This window comes from Oncorhynchus kisutch, linkage group LG20 (genome assembly GCF_002021735.2).
Source record: "Oncorhynchus kisutch isolate 150728-3 linkage group LG20, Okis_V2, whole genome shotgun sequence".
Taxonomy (NCBI): Eukaryota; Metazoa; Chordata; class Actinopteri; order Salmoniformes; family Salmonidae; genus Oncorhynchus; species Oncorhynchus kisutch.
In genome coordinates this window covers 34,222,604-34,245,513 of record NC_034193.2, presented here as the reverse complement: position 1 = coordinate 34,245,513, position 22,910 = coordinate 34,222,604, and the positions used below count along the sequence as shown (strand labels likewise).

Genomic DNA, 22,910 nt, shown 5'->3' with positions numbered 1-22,910 from the left:
ACATGAGGACTCATTGGTGGAGTAGAGTACCTTGTGCATTTCAGGTAAAATAACAACTCAATGTTTATATCCCAGGACAAATTAGCTAGTAACAGCAAGCTAGCTAAATAGGGAAAATTAGCTAACAAGTGCAAGCCAGCTAGCTAAATTGCCATAAATGTTTAATGCTTTTGATGTGTCCCCAAATTAATATAATTGGTTCAGTTTGTTTAGAAATTTTAATCTGCGTGTCGTGATTGCGTTTGGTGTGGGGGGACAAAATACATTTATGCACGATGGCACACGCGCGCAGCCGGTTTGGGTTCCGTGTAAGCAGTGCGCCAGAAATCCTTTGGTCTCCAATATAGGCCCCATTCTGTGTTTGCTCAAATTGGCGCACGATGGCGATGCACATGCAATTTGGTTGAAGAAACTCCTCCCTGCTAATGAGGAAACCGCTAGTTATGGATGTAGTATATCTGCCTGGAGCAAAAATGTTGAGCGAAGATTTTAGTTTTTGCACAATGTATTCTGAATATTACAGCTCACTATCAACACAAGATCAGGAGTGGTACTCAACGAAACTCAAATTAAGCTCTGTGTCGCTAATTACTAATCCACCACCGTGGGGGAAACCTCAGGGGAGTTCTCTTAGGCTGACTGCAAAAATAGCCTCCATTTTCAGGTGGCTTATGAGTGCACTTCATATTACTTTTGAATTATAATTGTAAGGCTTGCTTGAATCTCCTGCTTAATATGTGTGTGTTGTCACAAAATCAATTGTTTTACACTTAAAAAAACACTTCAACCAGTAAAATGCTCTTTGGCTAGCTTTGCCATCTCCCTGACAATGAGGGTTTGTACACTAAGTGTTTAACAAATTAACCCATAGCTTCACCTAACAATAACATAGACCTACTGAAGGACCCATAACTTCACCTAACAACAACATAGACCTACTGTAGGACCCATAACTTCACCTAAAAATAACATAGACCTACTGAAGGACCCATAACTTCACCCAACAACAACATATACCTACTGTAGGACCCATAACGTCACCTTACAATAACATAGACCTACTGTAGGACCCATAGCGTCACCTAACAATAACATAGACCTAATGTAGGACCCATAACTTAGACCATAACATAGACCTATAACTTTAAATCATTTAATATTTCAGGTGAAACATGGAATCTAAAATGTATTTGTCATGGCATTTCATAACCTGATCACCAGATAATTTTGTGAATTATCTCCCTAGGCTACTCTGTAATGTGTTGTCATTCTAAATGTCCTGAATAAAGGAAAATAGCTCTGTGTGTTGTACAAGTAGCCTATCCATCAAGGAACAGTTCTCAACACATTATGAGCTAAGTATCTCTGTTTCCACAAACGAGACCCTACTATAAATCAAGCAGACAATAACACATTATAAACATCAATTTGTTAGGGATGTTGGATCCAACGTGGAGTACGGCATAACTGTCTTTACCAGTGTAATGAATGAAGAAGCACTTTGGTTGTTGTTGCATGTCGTGATGTTTGTCATTTGACTGAAATTCAGAAAATTATTTCCTGGATCAGCTGATGATAGTTGAACATGCGACTAACTAAACAGCTATAGTATTAAGAATGATGTGTAATTATTGAAGAACTGCGTTAATGACAGTATCTATTTGGGTGTTGTCAATAAAGTTAATGTGACTCTCGATTAGAACCATTGGATTTTGCGAACTCTGAAATGATTTAGGATTTCTGTGCCCATGAAAACTGTTTTCCCAGCGTAACATAAGGAGACACTAAATGTTACATAGGTAGAGTGCATTTCAGAGATCTGAATACAAAAAACTGTACGAACAGGAAAATAACCTAAACCACAAGGCCAAATCTACACTGGAGGAGCTTACCAAGATGACATTGAATGGTCCTGAGTGGCCTAGTTACAGTTTGGACTTAAATTGTTTTGAAAGTCTATGGTAAGACTTGAAAATGGATTTCTAGATCAACAACCAACTTGACAGAACATGAAGGATTTTAAAAAGAATAATGAATATTCACATGAAGATCAGTCTCCTATTGGATGACATCACGACTTCCCGTCAAGCCAACTCCTTGAAGGCCTTACTATGACATCACTCTCTCCTTCATACAAACAAAAACATATTCACGTGTAGAATGCATTTGAAAAAATCCCACATTTAGTTCAACAACGGCAGAGTTTGTATCCCTGTTTAAGATAGTACTCACTGCATTTACTGGTGTTAATCAGATCAATGTCCCTGTTTTATAAGATAGTACTCACTGTATTTACTGGTGTTAATCAGTTCTCCAGTCTTCTCTTCTTCGTCCTCCTCTAATGTGACAGTAATCTCCCCCTCTTCATCCTTCATTCCAAAAACGTCTTCATCTTCTTTCACTTCATCCTCCACTCTAAAAACTGCATCTTCCTCCTTTTCTTTCACAGTAACATCCTCCTCTTTCACTCTGAAGGCGTCTTTCTCTTCTTTCCCTGAAACATCTTTCTCTTCTTCTTTCACTGTGACAGCCTCACCCTCTACTTGTTTTTGTATTGTAACCTCTTTCTCCTCCTCTTTCACGAGAGCTTCTTTCTCCGTCCAGCAGACCTGCTCTTCTTTAGCAGGAGAGTAGCTTTGTGAGCTCATGGTCGAGAATTATAATATTATAAAGCAGTTTAGGGAAACGTTTTTGTCTCTCCATTAAATATGAATATTATATCAACACGTACAAAGAGCAACAAGTGTTGTTTGATAAGTTCAGATTTTTTATGAGAATTTAAAACAAACTCCATATCTACTCAACATCTGTATTTCTGATTCAGTCAAATAACTAGTTATCAAAATAAGCACCTAGTTATAGATACCCTTGATAAAGATGTGTGTGTATATGTATGTATAAAATAAATCAACTCTACCCACTACCAGGATATTTTAGCCCAAAAGCTGGTTACTTGTTATTTAAGCTGGTTATTTCCCTTCATTTTGTTGGTGTAACAATACATCATGTAGACGTATATAATGAACAGACTAGGTCTATACTGCTGCTACATGGTGTAACAATACATCATGTAGATGTATATAATGAACATACTAGGTCTATACTGCTCCTACATGGTGTAACAATACATCATGTAGACGTATATAATGACCAGATTAGGTCAATACTGCTCCTACATGGTGTAACAATACATCATGTAGATGTATATAATGAACAGACTAGGTCTATACTGCTCCTACATGATGTAACAGTACATCACGTAGACGTATATAATGAACATACTAGGTCTATACTGCTCCTACATGGTGTAACAATACATCATGTAGATGTATATAATGAACAGACTAGTTCAATACTGCTCCTACATGGTGTAACAATACATCTACCATTACAGTGTTTAACTGCTAAAGTGTAATTACTTTGCCACCATGGCCTATTTATTGCCTTAACTTCCTTATCTTACCTAATTTGCACTCACTGTATATAGACTTGTTTTCTTTTTCTACTGTATTATTAACTGTATGTTTTGTTTATTCCATGTGTAACTCTGTGTTGTTGTATGTGTCGAATTGCTTTATCTTGGCCAGGTCGCAGTTGCAAATGAGAACTTGTTCTCAACTAGCCTACCTGGTTAAATAAAGGTGAAATAAAAAATAAATAAATAAAGTGTGTGTGAGCAAGGAGGCCTATGAACCTGACACAGTTACACCAGCTCTGTCAGGAGGAATGGGCCAAAACTTATTGTGGGAAGCTTGTGGAAGGCTACCCGAAACGTTTGACCCAAGTTAAACAATTTAAAGGCAATGCTACCAAATACTAATTGAGTGTATGTAAACTTCTGACACACTGGGTATGTGACGGAATAAATAAAAGCTGAACTAAATAATTCTCTCTACTATTATTCTGACATTTCACATTAAAATAAAGTGGTGATCCTAACTGACATAAGACAGGGAATTTCTATTAGGATTAAATGTCAGGAATTGTGAAAAACTGAGTTTAAATGTGTTTGGCTAAGGTGTATGTAAACTTATGACTTCAACTGTATATAGGTCTGGTGTTGGAGATCATTCTACACTCTGTGTTCTGCTATCCAGGTCTGGTGTTGGAGATCATTCCACACTCCGTGGATCTCCAGCGTGTATTTTCTGATGTTTAATCAGACTACTTGAATGAGAGTATCTCTTGTCACATTGATCACAGCTATAAGGTTTCTCTCCCGTGTGTGTTCTCTGGTGTGATTTCAGGCTGTTTGACTGAGTAAAACTCTTCCCACACTGATTACAGCTATAAGGTTTCTCTCCTGTGTGTACTCGCTGGTGTACTACCAGCTGGCTTGATGTAGTAAAACTGTCTGCACATACATCACAGCTATATGGCTGATGTCCTGTATGTGTTCTCTGGTGTGATACCAGGTTGGTTGACAGAGTAAAACCCTTGCCACACTGATCACAGCTATATGGCTGCTCTCCTGTGTGTGTTCTCTGGTGTGATACCAGGCTACTTGACTGAGTAAAACTCTTGCCACACTGATCACAGCTATAAGGCTTCTCTCCTGTGTGTGTTCTCTTGTGTGATACCAGGTGGCTTGACTGAGTAAAACTCTTCCCACATTGATTACAGCTATAAGGCTTCTCTCCTGTGTGTAATCGCTGGTGTTTTTTCAATTCTGATGAAGATTTGAAACGTTTCCCACAGTCAGAGCAGCAGTGAGGTTTCTTTCCTGTGGGTCTCTGATGGTGTTTCTTGTGGTGTTCTGATGTGAAGAGACTCTTCTCTGCCTCGTCAGGTTCATGATGTTGTTGAGGCTCCCCAGAGAATCCACGGAGGTCACATCTCTCTCCTGTATGAACGTCAAAGTCAGACAGTCAATGTAGTGAATGTTTAAATGTTTTTACAAACATTGACAATGGGTATGGCACCTGCCCAGCCGTGGAATCCATAGATTATGGCATAATTTATTTACTTCAATTGACTTCTATGAACTGTAACTCAGTAAAATCTTTGAAATTGTTGCATGTTGTGCTTATATTATTGTTGAGAAGTTAGGAGCTGGGCAATTCCATAGTAACGGAATTACACCAGACTCTGATTTCTCACTTTTAAATGTACTAAAATAGAAAACGATTACTGCTTTAAAACCACGTTTGTGTACAACAGTAAAACAACTGCAGATTTTGTGACCCCGTTATAAAATATTAGTATTTACTTGTGTTAATCTGACCTTCCGTCTCCTCCTTTCCTTCCTTCTTCACTCCAAACACTACACCCTCCTCTTTCTCTTCCTTTACTGTAACATCCTCCTCCTCTTTCACTCTGAACGCGTCTTTCTCTTCTTTCACTGTAACGTCTTTCTCTTCTTTCACTGTAACAGCCTCACCCTCTACTTCTTTTTTTACTGTGACATCCTCCTCTTCCTTCTCCTCTTTCACGACAATGTTCAGCCCCAGAGTTTCTTTCTCCGTCCAGCAGACCTCCTCTTCTTTAACAGGAGGGGAGATGTTTAGGGAGCTCATGTTCGGGGATGTTAGTTATGTATCATTAGCGACTAGGCTAGTGCTAACTTAACCAGCCAGCTACTATAGCTGACTAATACAAAATAACGTATTATTAAATAGGTTAACAAGTAGATAAGACAGAAGTACTTCTATAACACAGAAGCTAATATAGACCGAAAACGTATAAATAGCTTGAATCTTTCGGCTATGTTGGCTAGCAAGCTACCGAGGTGGTTGACGAGCTGTTTCTGAAGAACCGTCCACTAGATTACACGTCATGCTGGCAGCGTCGCCAGAAAGACGCACATCGCCGTCTGCTGACTGGAGGGGGAAACGCAGTTGAGGATCATGTTTTATTTTCAGATAAAGTTCATTTGAAATGTATTTAATTAAATAATACTATTATACTGAGACATACAAAGACCTGAATGTGCTGATTGATTAGTGCGAATAAAAATGTTTACTACAGCAGATTTAAGGAAGTTTTATTAAGTCAAACTAAATCTGAACAAGTAGCCAGCTACTGTCGGTCTATACTGCTCCTACATGGTGTAACAATACATCATGTAGATGTATATAATGAACAGACTAGGTCTATACTGCTCCTACATGGTGTAACAATACATCCTGTAGATGTATATAATGAACAGACTAGGTCTATACTGCTCCTACATGGTGTAACAATACATCATGTAGATGTATATAATGAACAGACTAGGTCTATACTGCTCCTACATGGTGTTACAATACATCATGTAGATGTATATAATGAACAGACTAGGTCTATGCTGCTCCAACATGGTGTAACAATACATCATGTAGATGTATATAATGAACAGACTAGGTCTATACTGCTCCTACGAGGTGTAACAATACATCATGTAGATGTATATAATGAACAGACTAGGTCTATACTGCTCCTACGAGGTGTAACAATACATCATGTAGATGCATATAATGAACAGACTAGGTCTATACTGCTCCTACATGGTGTAGCAATACATCATGTAGATGTATATAATGAACAGACAAGGTCTATACTTCTCCTACATGGTGTAACAATACATCATGTAGATGTATACTACTGTTCAAAAGTTTGGGGTCACTTAGAAATGTCCTTGTTTTTAAAGAAAGCACATTTTTTGTCCATTATAATAACATAAAATTGAAAATATTTTTTAAATGCACCTTTATTTAACCAGGTGGCCATGATGTCATAATAATAGTTTAGTCTAGAAGAAAAAGAAACGCACACCTATTTAGGCGAGGTGCTGGCTAGCGGAGTAGAAAACTTGAAAATAAAAGAGAGCCGCACACTCTAGGAGCTCAGATGCAAAAATTTTAATTACCAACGTTTCGACAGCCAGGCTGTCTTCATCAGGGTATAATGATAGTTTCACCAGGTGGCCATAATGTCATAATGATAGTTTAACCAGGTGGCCAGTTGATACAAGTTCTCTTTTACAACTGCGACCTGGCCAAGATAAAGCAACGCAATGAGACACAAACAACAATTTGTTCTTTAACAAAGGATTTGTAAATAGTGTTGTTGCATAACAATCAGGCAGTAGAACAACCATAATCATCACCCTCTTAACCAATCTTCCCTCCCCTTAACATTGGGTTTGATTCAGACCCTGCCAGTGTACCAGGTGGTCATTGGGTTTGATTCAGACCCTGCCAGTGTGCCAGGTGGACATTGGGTTTGATTCAGACCCTGCCAGAGTGCCAGGTGGACATTGGGTTTGATTCAGACCCTGCCAGTGTGCCAGGTGGACATTGGGTTTGATTCAGACCATGCCAGCATGGCCAGAAATGTATTCCAAGGTCAGAAACTTATAACCACAGAACCACCCCAGACCTTTCATGCATGACTGAAAACACCTAAGAAATTCGATTTTCTGCCATGGTCACTGCCTCAGACACCATTCACAATGCTGGCTGAGGTACGAGTAAAACATGACATTATTTCCTAACCATTCACAATGCTGGCTGAGGTATAATCCATAATCATATTCAGCTACTTAATGTCATCTATTGTCATTGTCACGCCCTGGTCTTAGTATTACAACTTTAGGGTTGTAACTGTCAACATTTACAACCCATACGTTAAGGACGAAGAGGTGAGGGCCTTTCTGGGGAGATACATGGAGAACGTCTCCTCAGCAAGGCACCTCAAAGACTCCCTTGGGACATGGTGGCTACCTCCATCCTCCTGCTATGTTCTCCCTAGGGGCTGACAGGGGGACGTTGTTCTATGCACGTCAACCCCCATTTTGCAGGCGCTGTATGGCCTACGGCCACATATTCGCTTCGTGCAGCACAAGAAAATGCAGATTTTGTGGATCTGAGGAACACGAGGCGAGGGATTGTGACAAGCCTAAGGCGTGCCACGGGTGTGGCTCGTCAACACACCTGTGGCGGGGGTGCCCGGCTCGTCAGAGGTCATATGCGTCTGCAGCTGGGGGGGAGCAGGAGCGGGGGATGGGGGAAGAAGAGGAGGGGAAGGAAGCACGCCTCATGACCAGAGTACAGGTCCAGAGGGGAAGGCCGCAAGGAAGGAGGAGGAGCAAGAAGCGGCGGATGGAAGAGAGAAGGAAACGGAAGGCACGGGAGTAGGAGAACCAGGAAAAGCGGCGGAAGAAGGCAACCGAGTGGAGGAGAATGAGAGAGAAGAAAGCGAGGGAGGAGTGTTGGAGAAGGAGACGGTGGAAGAGCAAGTGGACTGGGGGGAATGTGCCCTGGTGGAAGAGATGAGGGGTATGGTGGAGGAGCTGGCGGGGGGGAGGGTGGTATCTCTCCACTGCCGCCATCACCAAAGAAGAGAATGAAGAGGAGGGTGCGATTGGCCGACAGTGAGAGGGAGGGGATGGCCAAGAGAGTGATGGGGGTGGGAGAAACCTCTGGGTTGCTGCTGGTTTCCCCAGGCCCTCAACTTCTGTTGGGTGGGGACACACCTAACAAGACTCAGGACTGGGTACAGGAGGAGGTGGGGAGTTTTTTGTTTGGGGACTCAGCCTCCCCGATTTTTTTCCAAACCAGCTGCAGCACTGGGGAGGGGGAGGAGTGTGGGGGTAGACCCAGGGTGCAGGGCACCCCGGAGCCAAACACTATTCCTGCATCCTGGGTTGGTGAGATGGAGGAAGAGGGGGGGATGTCGGTAGTACGGATGGTGTTCCCACCGGTAGATATGGAGCAGGGGAGCATCGGGTGAGTCTCCTGTTTTAGATTTTTTCTGTCTGGGTTTAGAATTTGAGTGTATTACATGTTTTTATTTTATTATTTCATGGGGTCTAATTTTACTTTTGTTAGTTTAAATGTAAGGGGTTTAAGGGATTTTGTTAAGAGGAGGGCGGTTTTTAGTTATTTGGAGGGTGTGGGGTTTGATTTTTGTTTTTTACAGGAGGTTCACCTGAGGGATGGAGGGGATGTTAGTAGGTTTAAGAGGGAGTGGGACAAGGGGGAGTCAGTTTGGGGTATTGGGGGGGTGCACTCATCGGGGGTAGGGATTTTGTGTGGGCACAGGGAGGTAAAAGTGGAGGATTCTTTTGTGGTAATGCAGGGGAGGGTTATAGGGGTGGATGTCACGATAAGGGATTGTAAATTTAGATTAGTGGTGGTGTATGGGCCACAGGTGGTGGCAGACAGGAGGGAGATGGTGGACTGTCTGACGCCCCTGTGTGTCACAAATAGGAAATTAGTGATAGGGGGGGATTTTAATACAGATTTAGGAATAGGGGGGGATAGCAGTGCAGGCGCCATTACCGGGCTAATGGCTTGCCATGGTCTGGTTGATGGTGGTCTGCACACTACTCCGAAAATGGCCGGTCCTACATGGCGCAACTCCAGGGGGGTTGAGCGGAGGCTCGACTATATTTTTGTACCCAGGTCTTTGGGTAAGTTGTCTGGGCGGCTGTTGCCTGTTTTCTTTTCGGATCCCGACGGGGTGCTCCTGCAGGTGGGGTCGCCAGTCTGCCTCTTTGGTAGGGGGTACTGGAAGTTAGATCGGGATGTGCTGGAGGAGCAGGCTTTTGTTGACGGGTTTTATGGTTTCTTTTGGAGGCTTGAAGGCCTCCGGTCTATGTGCGAGGGGGTGTTAGAGTGGTGGGAATTAGTTAAGGTGAGGATTAGGGCTTTTATAATAGGGTATTGCAAGAGGAAAAAAAGGGAGGAGAGGAGGGAGGTGGATCGTATCCAAAGGTTAATTGAACTCGAGTACGAGGCAGGCAACCTAGGCGGGTCGTTTGACTGGGAGAGATCCGCAACCCAGAAGGCGCAGCTCAGGGAGTTGCAGGAGCGGAAGGCTCGAGCTTTCCTGGAGCGTGCGCATAGTGGCTTTCTAGAACACAATGAGACTTGTTCTGCTATGTTCTTTAAGTCGGTTAGGGCCAGACAGAGTAGGAAGGTAATGCATGGCGTTAGGGGTATACTTGGACCAGTGGTCCTCGAAGTCTTGAAGGCCATCCTTGAGACGGGGGTCCCGGGGGGATCAATGGCTGTTGGTGTGCTGTCACTTTTATATAAGAAGGGGGAAGTAACAGACCTTGGCAACTGGCGGCCGTTGACCATGCTGTGTGTAGATTACAAGCTACTTGCAAAGGTTTTAGCAGACCGGTTGCGCACAGCCCTTCCCTACGTCGTCCATGAGGATCAGACGTGCGGGGTAGAGGGCCGCTCTATTAGATGGAACCTACAGTTAATCAGGGACTCCATCGCTTGGGTTGAAGTTAGAGGACTGCCTTTAATGGTAGCAGAGCTAGATCAGGCGAAAGCCTTTGATCGCATGAATAGATCCTTTTTATTCAGAGTGTTAGGTCGATTAGGATATGGGGAGAAGTTCATAGGATGGATTCGTACATTAGATGTCGGAGCGGGGTGCCGAGTTAGTGTAAATAGTCACTTGGGTGATGTTTTTGACCTCTCGTCTGGGGTCAGGCAGGGGTGCCCACTCTCGGCTCTCCTCTTCGTTCTGTACATGGAGCCTCTGGGGGCTGCCATTAGGGCAGACACAGGGGTGGAAGGCTTGTTGATCCCTGGAAGTGGTGGGCTGCGTGTTAAGATGACGCAGTACGCCGACGACACTTCCTTGCTGCTGTGCAAGGACTCATGCCTGACAAGGTCCCTTGCCATCTTTGGGGATTTCACCCGAGCGTCGGGAGCAGTTCTGAACCATGCAAAGTCTTCCGTCAAGTTTTTCGGAAGATGGCGCGGTAGAACGGATGTGCCCGGGGGGTTATCTCTCTGTGAGGGGGCCCTGAGGATTCTCGGGGTCCATTTTGAGACCTCCGGCTCAGCGACGCTAAACTGGAACATGCGTATCGCAGTGGTACAGAGGAAGCTAGCAATGTGGAAGGCTAGGTATTTGTCTTTTATGGGCAAAGTCCTGGTCCTAAAGGTGGATGTGTTGCCGTCTCTTTTGTATTTGGCGTACATCTACCCATTGCCGGCTTGTCTGAGGAGGCCTCTAGTGAGGCTTGTGTTTCAGTTCATGTGGAGTGGCAGGTGCGAGTGGGTCGCCAGGGCACGCATGATCTGTCCCATCGGGGAGGGAGGTAGGGGGGTACCACATTTCCCCCTCAAGCTGGACACAATTTTTGTTTCTTTCTTGTTAACGGAGCTTGCTCATCCAGTGATACACCCGTCCGGTTACCTCCTGCGGGTGTTCTTCTCGTATAAGGCGAGAAGCGTAATGGTGTGGTCTAACACGGGTCCTCGGGCGGAACAGCTGCCGTGGCACTTTGGTCATGCGGCCAAGTGGCTGCGTGCGCACCCTGAGGTTGAAGTTGCCCGAGTAGGTTTAGATCACAGGCACCTGTACGAGGAGGTCAGAAAGGCAGGGAGTCCGGCGCCTGTAGTGGGCATCTCGGAAGTGGTCTGGGATGGAGTGCAGGCGCGGGGTCTGGACAACAGGCTCAAGGACCTGAATTGGTTGAGCCTCCATAAGTGCTTGCCGGTACGTTCCATCATGTACAGGTATAGTTTGGTGCAGTCCCCCACCTGTCCAAGATCCTCTTGTGGCAGGGAGGAGACTGTGCGCCATGTGTTTTGGGACTGTGCCTTTGCCGGAGTAGTATGGCCTAGGGCACGGGTGTTGTTAGGTTTGGTAAGGATGGATTTTGTATTGACGTGGGCCAGGTTAGAGAGAGGTGTAGGGAGAGCGAGAGGGACGGATAGGGACAGGTTTCTCCCTTGGCTTCTCATGAGTCTCTTTAAACGGGGGCTGTGGGAAGCCAGGCAGAACATGGTGAAGACAGGGAGAGATTGGGGGGTGGAAGGGATAGTGAGGAGGGTAGAGGAGATTTGAGGGGGAGGATGAAGAGGGAGGAGAGGAAGTGGGGGCATCATGTTGAAGGGGGGTTTAGGGCTGGGTGTCATTTAGATTTGTAAGGGGATAGATAAGGGACGGGGAGATAGGGAAAGGTAGTTTGTAGGGTGACGGGGAGGGAAGATGCTCCCCTGAGGTTTTGTTTGGGGTTTATGTTTAGTTAAATTAGTTAAATTAAAATACCATTATTTGAGTATGTATGAAAATTATGAGTTGTAAAGAATGAATGGTATTGAAGATAATAAATTATTTTTTATAATAAAAAATAAAAATAGGGCTGTTTCATTCTTAATAGACATTAAATAAAAAATGGTTGTTCAGAAATCATTAATTATTATGTTGCTCTCATGAAATGAACTAAATATTTCACAATCATTACCACTGCTGATATTCACAGAGAATAATTACAAGGATCCTATTTCTCAGTTGCATTGGCCTGCAGACATCAGACAACACCTCTCTCTTATGCACATGTGACTGAAATGTAACCAATCACAAAAATCCCTGAGACAGAGTTAATGGCCCAATAAAAAAAAACAGCACGTTTCTGCCAGTCATGAAATGTACTTGAAAATATTGGAATAATTGCAAGGAACATATTTGCATATTGCACATGGACCGTAAGAAATCCTGAATGTATTGAAATGCCTGGGCTCGCAGGGGATGTGCTAGTTCTTAACCCATCATTTATACCTGTTAATTCATAACCCATCATTTATACCTGTTCATTCATAACCCATCATTTATACCTGTTAATTCATAACCCATAATTTATACTTGCTAATTCATAACCCATCATTTATACCTGTTAATTCATAACCCATCATTTATACCTGTTAATTCATAACCCATCATTTATACCTGTTGATTCATAACCCATAATTTATTCATGTTAGTTCATGACCCATCATTTATACCTTTTGCTCGAAAGGGGCGGTTCAGGCAGGCTGGCACGCTCCCTGACCTTACTTCTTACTTGGCAGGAACTAATGGGGATCCACAATAAACCCCAGGAAGAGTAGCTGCTGCCTTGGCAGGAACTAATGGGGATCCATCATAAACCCCAGGAAAAGTAGCTGCTGCCTTGGCAGGAACTAATGGGGATCCATCATAAACCCCAGAAAGAGTAGCTGCTGCCTTGGCAGGAACTAATGGGGATCCATCATAAACCCCAGGAAAAGTAGCTGCTGCCTTGGCAGGAACTAATGGGGATCCATCATAAACCCCAGAAAGAGTAGCTGCTGCCTTGGCAGGAAATAATGGGGATCCATCATAAACCCCAGGAAGAGTAGCTGCTGCCTTGGCATGAACTAATGGGGATCCATAATAAATACAAATACTTTATCAATATATTTGTGTCTCTTTACTCTCAAATTGGAAAATGTTAATTAGCATCAAAGTAGGCAACATGCAAAACAACAAATACCTGCAAGCTCCTTTCACAGAACAGTTCACTGAATTGTTCATTGAAATACATTTTGCCAATTGAATCATTACTTCATTAAGGCCTGATTGGTGGAGTGCTGCAGAGATAGTTGTCCTTCTGGGTGGTTCTCCCATCTCCACAGAGGAACTCTGGAGCTCTGTCAGAGTGAACATCGGGTTCTTGGTCACCTCCCTGACCAAGGCCCTTCTCCCCCGATATCTCAGTTTGGCCGGGTGGCCAGCTCTAGGAAGAGTCTTGGTGGTTCCAAACTTCTTCTATTTAAGAATGATGGAGGCCTCTTTGTTCATGGGGACATTCCATACTGCAGACATTTTTTGGTACCATTCCCCAGATCTGTGCCTCGACACAATCCTGTCTCAGATCTTTATGGACAATTCCTTTGACCTCATGGCTTGGTTTTTGCTCTGACATGCACTGTAAACTGTGGGGCTTTATATAGACAGGTGTGTGCCTTACCAAATCATGTCTAATCATTTGAATAGTTAAATACATTTGCAAAAATGTAAAAAAACAAACTGTTTTTGGTTTGTCATTATGAGCTATTGTGTGATTGATGAGGGGGAGAAATGATTCAATTTTAGAATAAGGCTGTAACGTAACAACATATGGAATAGGTGAAGGGGTCTGAATACTTAACGAATTAGATAATTCTGCCATTTCCATTCCCAACTACAACATTTTCTGTCAAGATAGAACTGCCAAAGGGGGAGGAGTTGCAATCTACTAGAGAGAGTGCCTGAATAGTTCTGTCATACTTTCCAGGTCTATGCCCAAACAGTTCGAGCTTCTAATTTAAAAAATGAATCTCTCCAGAAATAAGTCTCTCACTGTTGCCGCCTGTTATAGACCCCCCTCAGCTCCCAGCTGTGCTCTGGACACCATATGTGAATCGATTGCCCCCCATCTATCTTCAGTTCGTTCTGCTAGGTGACCTAAACTGGGATATGCTTAACACTCCGGCCATCCTACAATCCAAGCTAGATGCCCTCAATCTCACACAAATCATCAAGGAACCCACCAGGTACAATCCTAAATCCATAAACATGGGCACCCTCATAGATATTATCCTGACCAACTTGCCCTCCAAATACACCACTGCTGTTTTCAATCAGGATCTCAGCGATCACTGCCTCATTGCCTGCATCCGTTATGGGTCCGCGGTCAAATGACCACCCCTCATCACTGTCAAACGCTCCCTAAAACAATTCTGCGAGCAGGCCTTTTTAATCGACCTGACCCGGGTATGCTGGAAGGATATTGACCTCCACCCGTCAGTAGAGCATGCCTGGTTGTTCTTTAAATGTAGTTTCCTCACCATCTTAAATAAGCATGCCCCTTTAAAAAATGTAGAACTAAGAACAGATATAGCCCTTGTTTCACTCCAGACCTGACTGCCCTCGACCAGCACAGAAACATCCTGTGGCGTGCTGCACTAGCATCGAATAGTCCCTGCGATATGCATATTTTCAGAGAAGTCAGGAACCAATACACACAGTCAGTTAGGAAAGCAAAGGCTAGCTTTTGCAAACAGAAATTTGCATCCTGTAGCTCTAACTCCAAAAAGTTCTGGGACACTAAAGTCCACGGAGAATAAGAGCACCTCATCCCAGCTGCCCACTGCACTGAGGCTAGGAAACACTGTCACCACCGATAACTCCACGATAATAGAATTTCAAAAAGCATTTCTCTACGGCTGGCCAGACACTCTTAAATAGAACCTGGACCAGCTGGCTACCTCAACCCCGGCCAACAGCTCTGCACCCCCGCAGCTACTTGCCCAAGCCTCCCCAGCTTCTCATTCACCCAAATCCAGATAGCAGATGTTCTGAAAGAGCTGCAAAACCTGGACCCGTACAAATCAGCTGGGCTAGACAATCTGGACCCTCTCTTTCTAAAAATTATCTGCCGCCATTGTGGCAACCCCTATTACTAGCCTGTTCAACCTCTCTTTCGTATCGTCCGAGATTCCTAAAGATTGGAAAGCGGCCGCGGTCATCCCCCTCTTCAAAAGGGGTGACACTATAGACACAAACTGTTACAGACCTATATCCATCCTGCCCTGCCTCTCTAAAGTCTTTGAAAGCCAAGTTAACAAACAGATCACTGACCATTTCGAATCCCACCGTACCTTCTCCGCTGTGAAATCCGGTTTACGAGCTGGTCACGGGTGCACCTCAGCCACGCTCAAGGTACTAAACGATATCATAACCGCCATCGATAAGACAGTACTGTGCAGCCGTCTTCATCGACCTGGCCAAGGCTTTCAACTCTGTCAAAACACAGTTTTAACGTGTCGAAATCAATAACCAATATTATGCAGAAACAGTTGTGATATATTGGAAACCTAAACATAAAAAGTGCTATATACACAAACATCTGCCACAATAATCATATTACTTTTAAACAAGCTCCTTATAAACTGCACAAGCACCAGAAATGCTGCTGTTTTGACAAGTAGCAATAAATCACTGATATCAATTTTGAGGGAAATCAGGTTGTACGTGCTGTTGAAACGTTGTGAGGTTATTACAATACTCCTACTACAATGTTAAAACAATCTACATTGTGACATTATTTCATTGATATCATGAAACAACTCCTTTATGCATGTATTTAATCAGATATCTTTTATCAAGGTATCTCTGGTCACATTGATCACAGCTATAAGGTAACTCTCCAGTGTGTATTATCTGGTGTGACATCAGGCTGTTTGACCGAGTAAAACTCTTCCCACATTGATCACAGCAAAAAGGTTTCTCTCCTGTGTGTGTTCTCTGGTGTATAGTTAGACAGCTAGACCTAGTAAAACTCTTCCGATATAGATTATAACTACAGTGGGGCAAAAAAAACGTATTTAGTCAGCCTCCAATTGTTACGATTTACTAGGAGTGGTGGGTGGAATCAGGCGCAGAGAGCAGGGTTCAGTAGATTGTCAATTTATTCTCCGGCGCACAAAAACGGTCACACCAACACACAGGGCGCATACAATTGACCAGCCCAAACACAGGACCAAAATAGTCTGGAGAATAACCACACGAAAACCACCATACAACAGAGTAACAAAAACAATCCCGCACAAAACAAGGGCGGGACAACCTACTATATATAAGGACGCTAATTAAACTAAAATACACACAGGTGAAACTAATAAGACAAAACCAACAGACAAACGAAAAAGGGATCGGTAGTGGCTAGTAGGACGGTGACGACGACCGCCGAGCACCGCCCGAACAGGCAGGGGAGCCAACTTCGGCGGAAGTCGTGACAGTACCACACCCCTGAAGTGCGGCCCCCGCAGCGCGCCGCCACCGGCCTCGAGGACGACCCGGAGGACGAGGTGCCGGGCAATCCGGGTGGAGGCGGTGGAAATCTCTCAGGAGAGAAGGGTCCAAAATGTCCCCCACCGGAACCCAGCATCTCTCCTCCGGACCGTACCCCTCCCAGTCCACGAGGTACTGTAGGCCCCCCACCTGGCGTCTTGAATCCAGAATTCCCCGAACCGTGTACGCCGGGGACCCATCGATGTCCAGAGGGGGCGGAGGGACCTCAGGCACCTCACCTTCTTGCAGGGGACCAGCCACCACGGCCTGAGGAGAGACACATGAAACGAGGGGTTAATACGGTAATACCTAGGAAGTTGTAACCTGTAACACACCTCGTTTATTCTCCTCAGGACTTTGAACGGCCCCACACACTGCGGCCCCAGCTTCCGTCAGGGCAGGCGGAGGGGCAGGTTTCGGGTCGAGAGCCAGACCCTGTCCCCCGGTGCAAACACGGGGCCTCACTGCGGTGCTGGACAGCTCTCCTCTTCTGCCGTTCTCCCGCTAACCTTAGTGAATCCTGAACGGCTTTCCAGGTGTCCTTGGAGCGCTGTACCCATTCCTCCACTGCAGGAGCCTCGGTCTGGCTCTGATGCCATGGGGCCAGGACCGGCTGGTAACCTAACACACACTCAAAAGGGGACAAGTTAGTTGAGGAGTGGCGTAGGGAGTTCTGAGCGAGTTCAGCCCAAGGAACATACCTTGCCCACTCACCAGGCCGGTCCCGGCAATAGGACCGCAGAAACCTGCCCACATCCTGGTTTACGCGCTCCACCTGCCCATTACTCTCGGGGTGAAAACCTGAGGTTAAGCTGACCGAGACCCCCAGTCTCTCTATAAATGCCCTCCACACTCTGGACGTGAATTGGGGACCCCGATCAGAAACAATGTCCTCAGGCACCCCATAGTGCCGGAAGACATGGGTAAACAAGGCCTCCGCAGTCTGCAGGGCCGTAGGGAGACCGGGCAACGGGATGAGACGACAGGACTTAGAAAACTGATCCACAACGACCAGGATCATAGTACTTCCCTGGGACGGGGGAAGGTCGGTAAGAAAGTCCACCGATAAGTGTGTCCACGGCCATTGTGGAACGGGGAGGGGTTGTAACTTCCCTCTAGGCAGGTGCCGAGGAGCCTTGCTCTGAGCACACACTGAGCAGGAGGAGACATAAAATCTCACGTCTTTAGCCAGCGTGGGCCACCAGTATCTCCCTCTAAGACTCCGCACTGTCCTCTCGATGCCAGGATTACCCGAGGAGGGGAGAGTATGAGCCCACCGGATCAGCTTATCCCGGACCCCCCTCGGCACGTACTGAGTCCCCACTGGACAGTTAGGGGGGGCCGGCTCTAACCGTGAGGCCTCCTCTATCTCAGAGTCCACCTCCCATACCACCGGTGCCACGAGACATGACGGTGGAATGATGGGAGTTGGCTCAACGGACCGCTCCTCGGTATCATAGAGGCGGGACAGCGCGTTGGCTTTGGTGTTTTGGGAGCCTGGCCGGTATGAGATGGTAAACTGAAACCTGGTAAAAAAAACATGGCCCATCTAGCCTGACGTGGATTTAGTCTCCTCGCTGCCCGGATATACTCGAGATTACGATGGTCAGTCCAGATGAGAAAAGGGTGTTTCGCCCCCTCAAGCCAATGTCTCCACACCTTCAGAGCCTTGACTACAGCTAACAACTCCCGGTCCCCCACGTCATAGTTTCGCTCCGGTGGACTGAGCTTGCTCAAAAGAAAGCACACGGGCGGAGCTTGGGTGGCACGCCCGAGCGCTGGGACAGCACGGCCCCGACCCCCGCCTCGGACGCATCCACCTCCACTATGAACGCTAAAGAGGGGTCCGGATGCGCCAACACAGGCGCATTGGTGAACAGCTCTTTCAAACGACTGAAAGCTCTGCCCGCCTCTGCTGACCAACGCAAGCGCACCGGTCCTCCCTTCAGCAGTGAGGTGATGGGAGCAGCCACCTGACCAAAACCCCGGATAAACCTCCGGTACTAATTGGCAAACCCTAAAAACCGCTGCACTTCTTTCGCCGTGGTCGGAGTCGGCCAATTACACACGGCTGTAACGCGGTCATCCTCCATCACCACCACGGAGGTGGAAATACGATACCCCAGGAAGGAAACGGACTGTTTGAAAAACTCACATTTCTCCGCCTTGCAATACAGGTCATGCTCCAGCAGTCACCCAAGTACCGTACGCACCAGAGACACATGCGCCGCACGTGTGGCAGAATAGATCAAGATGTCATCGATGTACACTACCACTCCCTGCCCGAGCAGGTCTCGGAGAATCTCATCTACGAAGGATTGGAAGACGGCTGGAGCATTCTTCAACCCATATGGCATGACGCGGTACTCATAATGACCAGATGTAGTACTAAATGCGGTTTTCCACTCATCTCCTCCCCAGATATGCACCAGATTATACGCGCTCCTCAGGTCCAGTTTTGTGAAGAAGCGCGCCCGTGAAATGATTCCCCCGCCGTAGCGATGAGAGGTAGTGGGTAACTAAACCCCACTGTGGTGGAATTTAGACCTCTTGAATCAATGCACGGACGCAGACCTCCATCCTTCTTCTTCACAAAAAAGAAGCTAGAGGAGACGGGTGATGCGGAGGGCCGAATGTACCCCTGTCCCAGCGATTCAGCAACATATGTTTCCATCGCTACCGTCTCCTCCTGGGACAATGGATACATGTGACTCCTAGGAAGTGCAGCGTTCTCCAGAAGGTTTATCGCGCAGTCCTCTCGACGATGGGGTGGTAATTGGGTCGCCCTCTTTTTACTGAAGGCGATAGCCAAAAACGGCATATTCAGAGGGAATGCGCACGGTGGAAACCTGGTCTGGACTCTTCACCGTAGTCGCACCAACGGCAACTCCTATACACCTACCTGAACACTCCTCTGACCACCCCTTAAGAGCCCCCTGTCGCCAGGAAATCATTGGGTTGTGTTGAGCTAGCCAGGGAATTCCCAACACCACTGGAAACGCAGGTGAATCTATAAGGAACAGACTAATCTGCTCCTTATGATCCCCCTGCGTTACCATGTCCAGCGGCACCGTAGCCTCCCTAACTACTCCTGACCCTAATGGTCAGCTATCTAAGGAGTGCACGGGGAAAGGTAGGTCTAACGACACCAGGGGAATCCCTAGCCTTAACGCGAGCCCACGATCCATGAAATTCCCAGCTGCGCCTGAATCGACTAGCACCTTATGCTGTAGAGAGGGAAAAAAACAGGGAATCAAGTCAACACATTCATTTGACCGACATGAAGCTCTGGGTGAGTCTGGTGCTTACTCACCTGGGGTGATTGAGTAGTGCTCCGCCTGCCCTCCCGACTCCCAGACGAGTTCCTCCAGCACCGGTCGGCCGTGTGCCCTTGGCGACCACAACTGGTGCAGGAGGACACTCCTCCTCCGGTCCCCCTCGAAGCCGCCCCTCCTAATTCCATAGGGATAGGGGCAGGAGGGCTGGGAAGTGGAAACGACAGAACCTGATCCGAACGCCCACGGGCAGCCAGCAGGTTGTCGAGACGGATAGCCAAGTCAATGAGTTCATCCAGGGTGAAGGTGGTGTCCCGACATGCCAGCTCCCTGCGGACGTCCTCCCTGAGACTGCATCTGAAATTATCTATCAAGGCCCTGTCGTTCCACCCTGCTCCTGCGGCCAAGGTCCTGAACTCCAGAGCAAAGTCCAGTACGCTCCTCATCTCCTGACGCAGGTGGAACAGCTGTTCACCCGCCGCCCGACCCTCTGGTGGATGGTCAAACACAGCTCGGAATCGGCGGGTGAACTCTGGGTAATTATCCCTCGCCGAGTCCGGACCATTCCACACTGCGTTGGCCCACTCGAGGGCTCGCCGAGTCAAGCAGGAGACGAGGGCGCTCACGCTCTCCTCTCTGGAGGGAGCAGGACGCATGGTAGCCAGGTATAGTTCCAGTTGGAGAAGGAAACCCTGGCACCCAGCCGCCGTTCCGTCATACTCCCGTGGGAGCATCAGCCAAAGAGCCCCGGAGCCAGATGGGGTTGCAGGAACAGGAGGTGCTGAAGGAGGGGGTGCTGGAGATGAGGTGGGAAGGCCACTCCTCTCCCATCGATCCATCCTCTCCATCATTTGGTCCATGGCCGAACCAATCCTGTGAAGCACGCTGGTATGATGGAGGACCCTCTCCTCCATCGATGGGAGAGGAGACGCGGCTGCTCCTGCTGAATCCATTGTTCTGGTGCGGGATTCCGTCACGATTTACTAGGAGTGGTGGGTGGAATCAGGCGTAGAGAGCAGGGTTCAGTAGATTGTCAATTTATTCTCCGGCGCACAAAAACGGTCATGCCAACACACAGGGCACATACAATTGACCAGCCCAAACACAGTACCAAAATAGTCCGGAGAATAACCACACGAAAACCACCATACAACAGAGTAACAAAAACAATCCCGCACAAAACAAGGGCGGGACAATCTACTATATATAAGGACGCTAATTGAACTAAAATACACACAGGTGAAACTAATAAGACAAAACCAACAGACAAACGAAAAAGGGATCGGTAGTGGCTAGTAGGACGGTGACGACGACCGGCGAGTACCGCCCGAACAGGCAGGGGAGCCAACTTCAGCGGAAGTCGTGACACCAATTGTAGAAGTTCTCCCACCTAAAAAGATTTTCATCATAGGTACACTTCAACTATGACAGACAAAATGAGAAGAAAAAAATCCAGAAAATCATATTGTAGGATTTTTAATGAATTTATTTGCAAATGATGGTGGAAAATAAACATTTGGTCAATAACAAAAGTTTATCTCAATACTTTGTTATATACCCTTTGTTGGCAATGACAGAGGTCAAACGTTTTCTGTAAGTCTTCACAAGGTTTTCACACACTGTTGCTGGTATTTTGGCCCATTCCTCCATGCAGATCTCCTCTAGAGCAATGATGTTTTGGGGCTGTCGCTGGGCAACGCGGACTTTCAACTCCCTCCAAAGATTTTCTATGGGGTTGAGATCTGGAGACCTGCTAGGCCACTCCAGGACCTTGAAATGCTTCTTACGAAACCACTCCTTCGTTGCCCAGGCGGTGTGTTTGTGATCATTGTCATGCTGAAAGACCCAGCCACGTTTCATCTTCAATGCCCTTGCTGATGGAAGGAGGTTTTCACTCAAAATCTCATGATACATGGCCCCATTCATTCTTTCCTTTACACGGATCAGTCGTCCTGGTCCCTTTGCAGAATAACAGCCCCAAAGCATGATGTTTCCACCCCCATGCTTCACAGTAGGTATGGTGTTCTTTGGATGCAACTCAGCATTCTTTGTCCTCTAAACACGACAAGTTATATTTTGGTTTCATCTGACCATATGACATTCTCCCAATCTCCTTCTGGATCATCCAAATGCTCTCTAGCAGACTTCAGACGGGCCTGGACATGTACTGGCTTAAGCAGGGGGACACGTCTGGCACTGCAGGATTTGAGTACCTGGCGGCGTAGTGTGTTACTGATGGTAGGCTTTGTTGCTTTGGTCCCAGCTCTCTGCAGGTCATTCACTGGGTCCCCCCGTGTGGTTCTGGGATTTTTGCTCACCGTTCTTGTGATCATTTTGACCCCACGGGGTGAGATCTTGGGTGGAGCCCCAGATTGAGGGAGATTATCAGTGGTCTTGTGTGTCTTCCATTTCCTAATAATTGCTCCCACAGTTGATTTCTTCAAACCAAGCTGCTTACCTATTGCAGATTCAGTCTTCCCAGCCTGGTGCAGGTCTACAATTTTGTTTCTGGTGTCCTTTGACAGCTCTTTGGTCTTGGCCATAGTGGAGTTTGGAGTGTGACTGTTTGAGGTTGGGGACAAGTGTCTTTTATACTGATAACAAGTTCAAACAGGTGCCATTAATACAGGTAATGAGTGGAGGACAGAGGAGCCTCTTAAAGAAGAAGTTACAGGTCTGTGAGAGCCAGAAATCTTGCTTGTTTGTAGGTGACCAAATACTTATTTTCCACCATAATTTGCAAATAAATTCATTAAAAATCCTACAATGTGATTTTCTGGATTTTTCTTTCCTCATTTTGTCTGTCATAGTTGAAGTGTACCTATGATGAAAATAATAGGCCTCTCTCATCTTTTTAAGTGGGAGAACTTGCACAATTGGTGGCTGACTAAATACTTTTTTGCCCCACTGTATAAGATTTCTCTCCCGTGTGTGTTATCTGGTGGACTATCAAGGAGCTTGACGCAGTAAAACTCTTTCCACATTGATCACAGCCATAAGATTTCAATCCTGTGTGTGTCCGCTGGTGTACTATAAGGTTGTTTA

At 46.2% G+C, this 22,910-nt stretch overlaps 1 protein-coding gene across 1 annotated transcript; it reads right to left on the bottom strand.

Moving 5' to 3' along the window:
- Positions 1-4,014: 4,014 nt before the first annotated feature.
- Positions 4,015-20,521, bottom strand: LOC116355405 (zinc finger protein 436-like). The gene is made up of 3 exons (XM_031799097.1): positions 20,096-20,521; positions 5,225-5,285; positions 4,015-4,843 (listed from the first exon to the last, which is right to left on the bottom strand). Exons 1-3 carry the CDS (start codon positions 20,519-20,521, stop codon positions 4,113-4,115), a joined length of 1,218 nt encoding a protein of 405 aa, XP_031654957.1. The 3' UTR covers positions 4,015-4,112.
- Between the last annotated feature and the right edge of the window lie 2,389 nt (positions 20,522-22,910).

What these genes read in the sequence shown, in the direction of transcription:
- LOC116355405 (XM_031799097.1), bottom strand. Translation starts at nt 20,521, where the DNA reads ATGCGTCCTGCTCCCTCCAGAGAGGAGAGCGTGAGCGCCCTCGTCTCC. An exon ending in CCCGTGGGCGTTCGGATCAG is followed by an intron (nt 5,286 to 20,095) that starts GTTCTGTCGTTT and finishes GTTACAGTAAAG; the next exon opens with GAAGAGAAAGAGGAGGGTGT. An exon ending in AGGAAAGGAGGAGACGGAAG is followed by an intron (nt 4,844 to 5,224) that starts GTCAGATTAACA and finishes ACGTTCATACAG; the next exon opens with GAGAGAGATGTGACCTCCGT.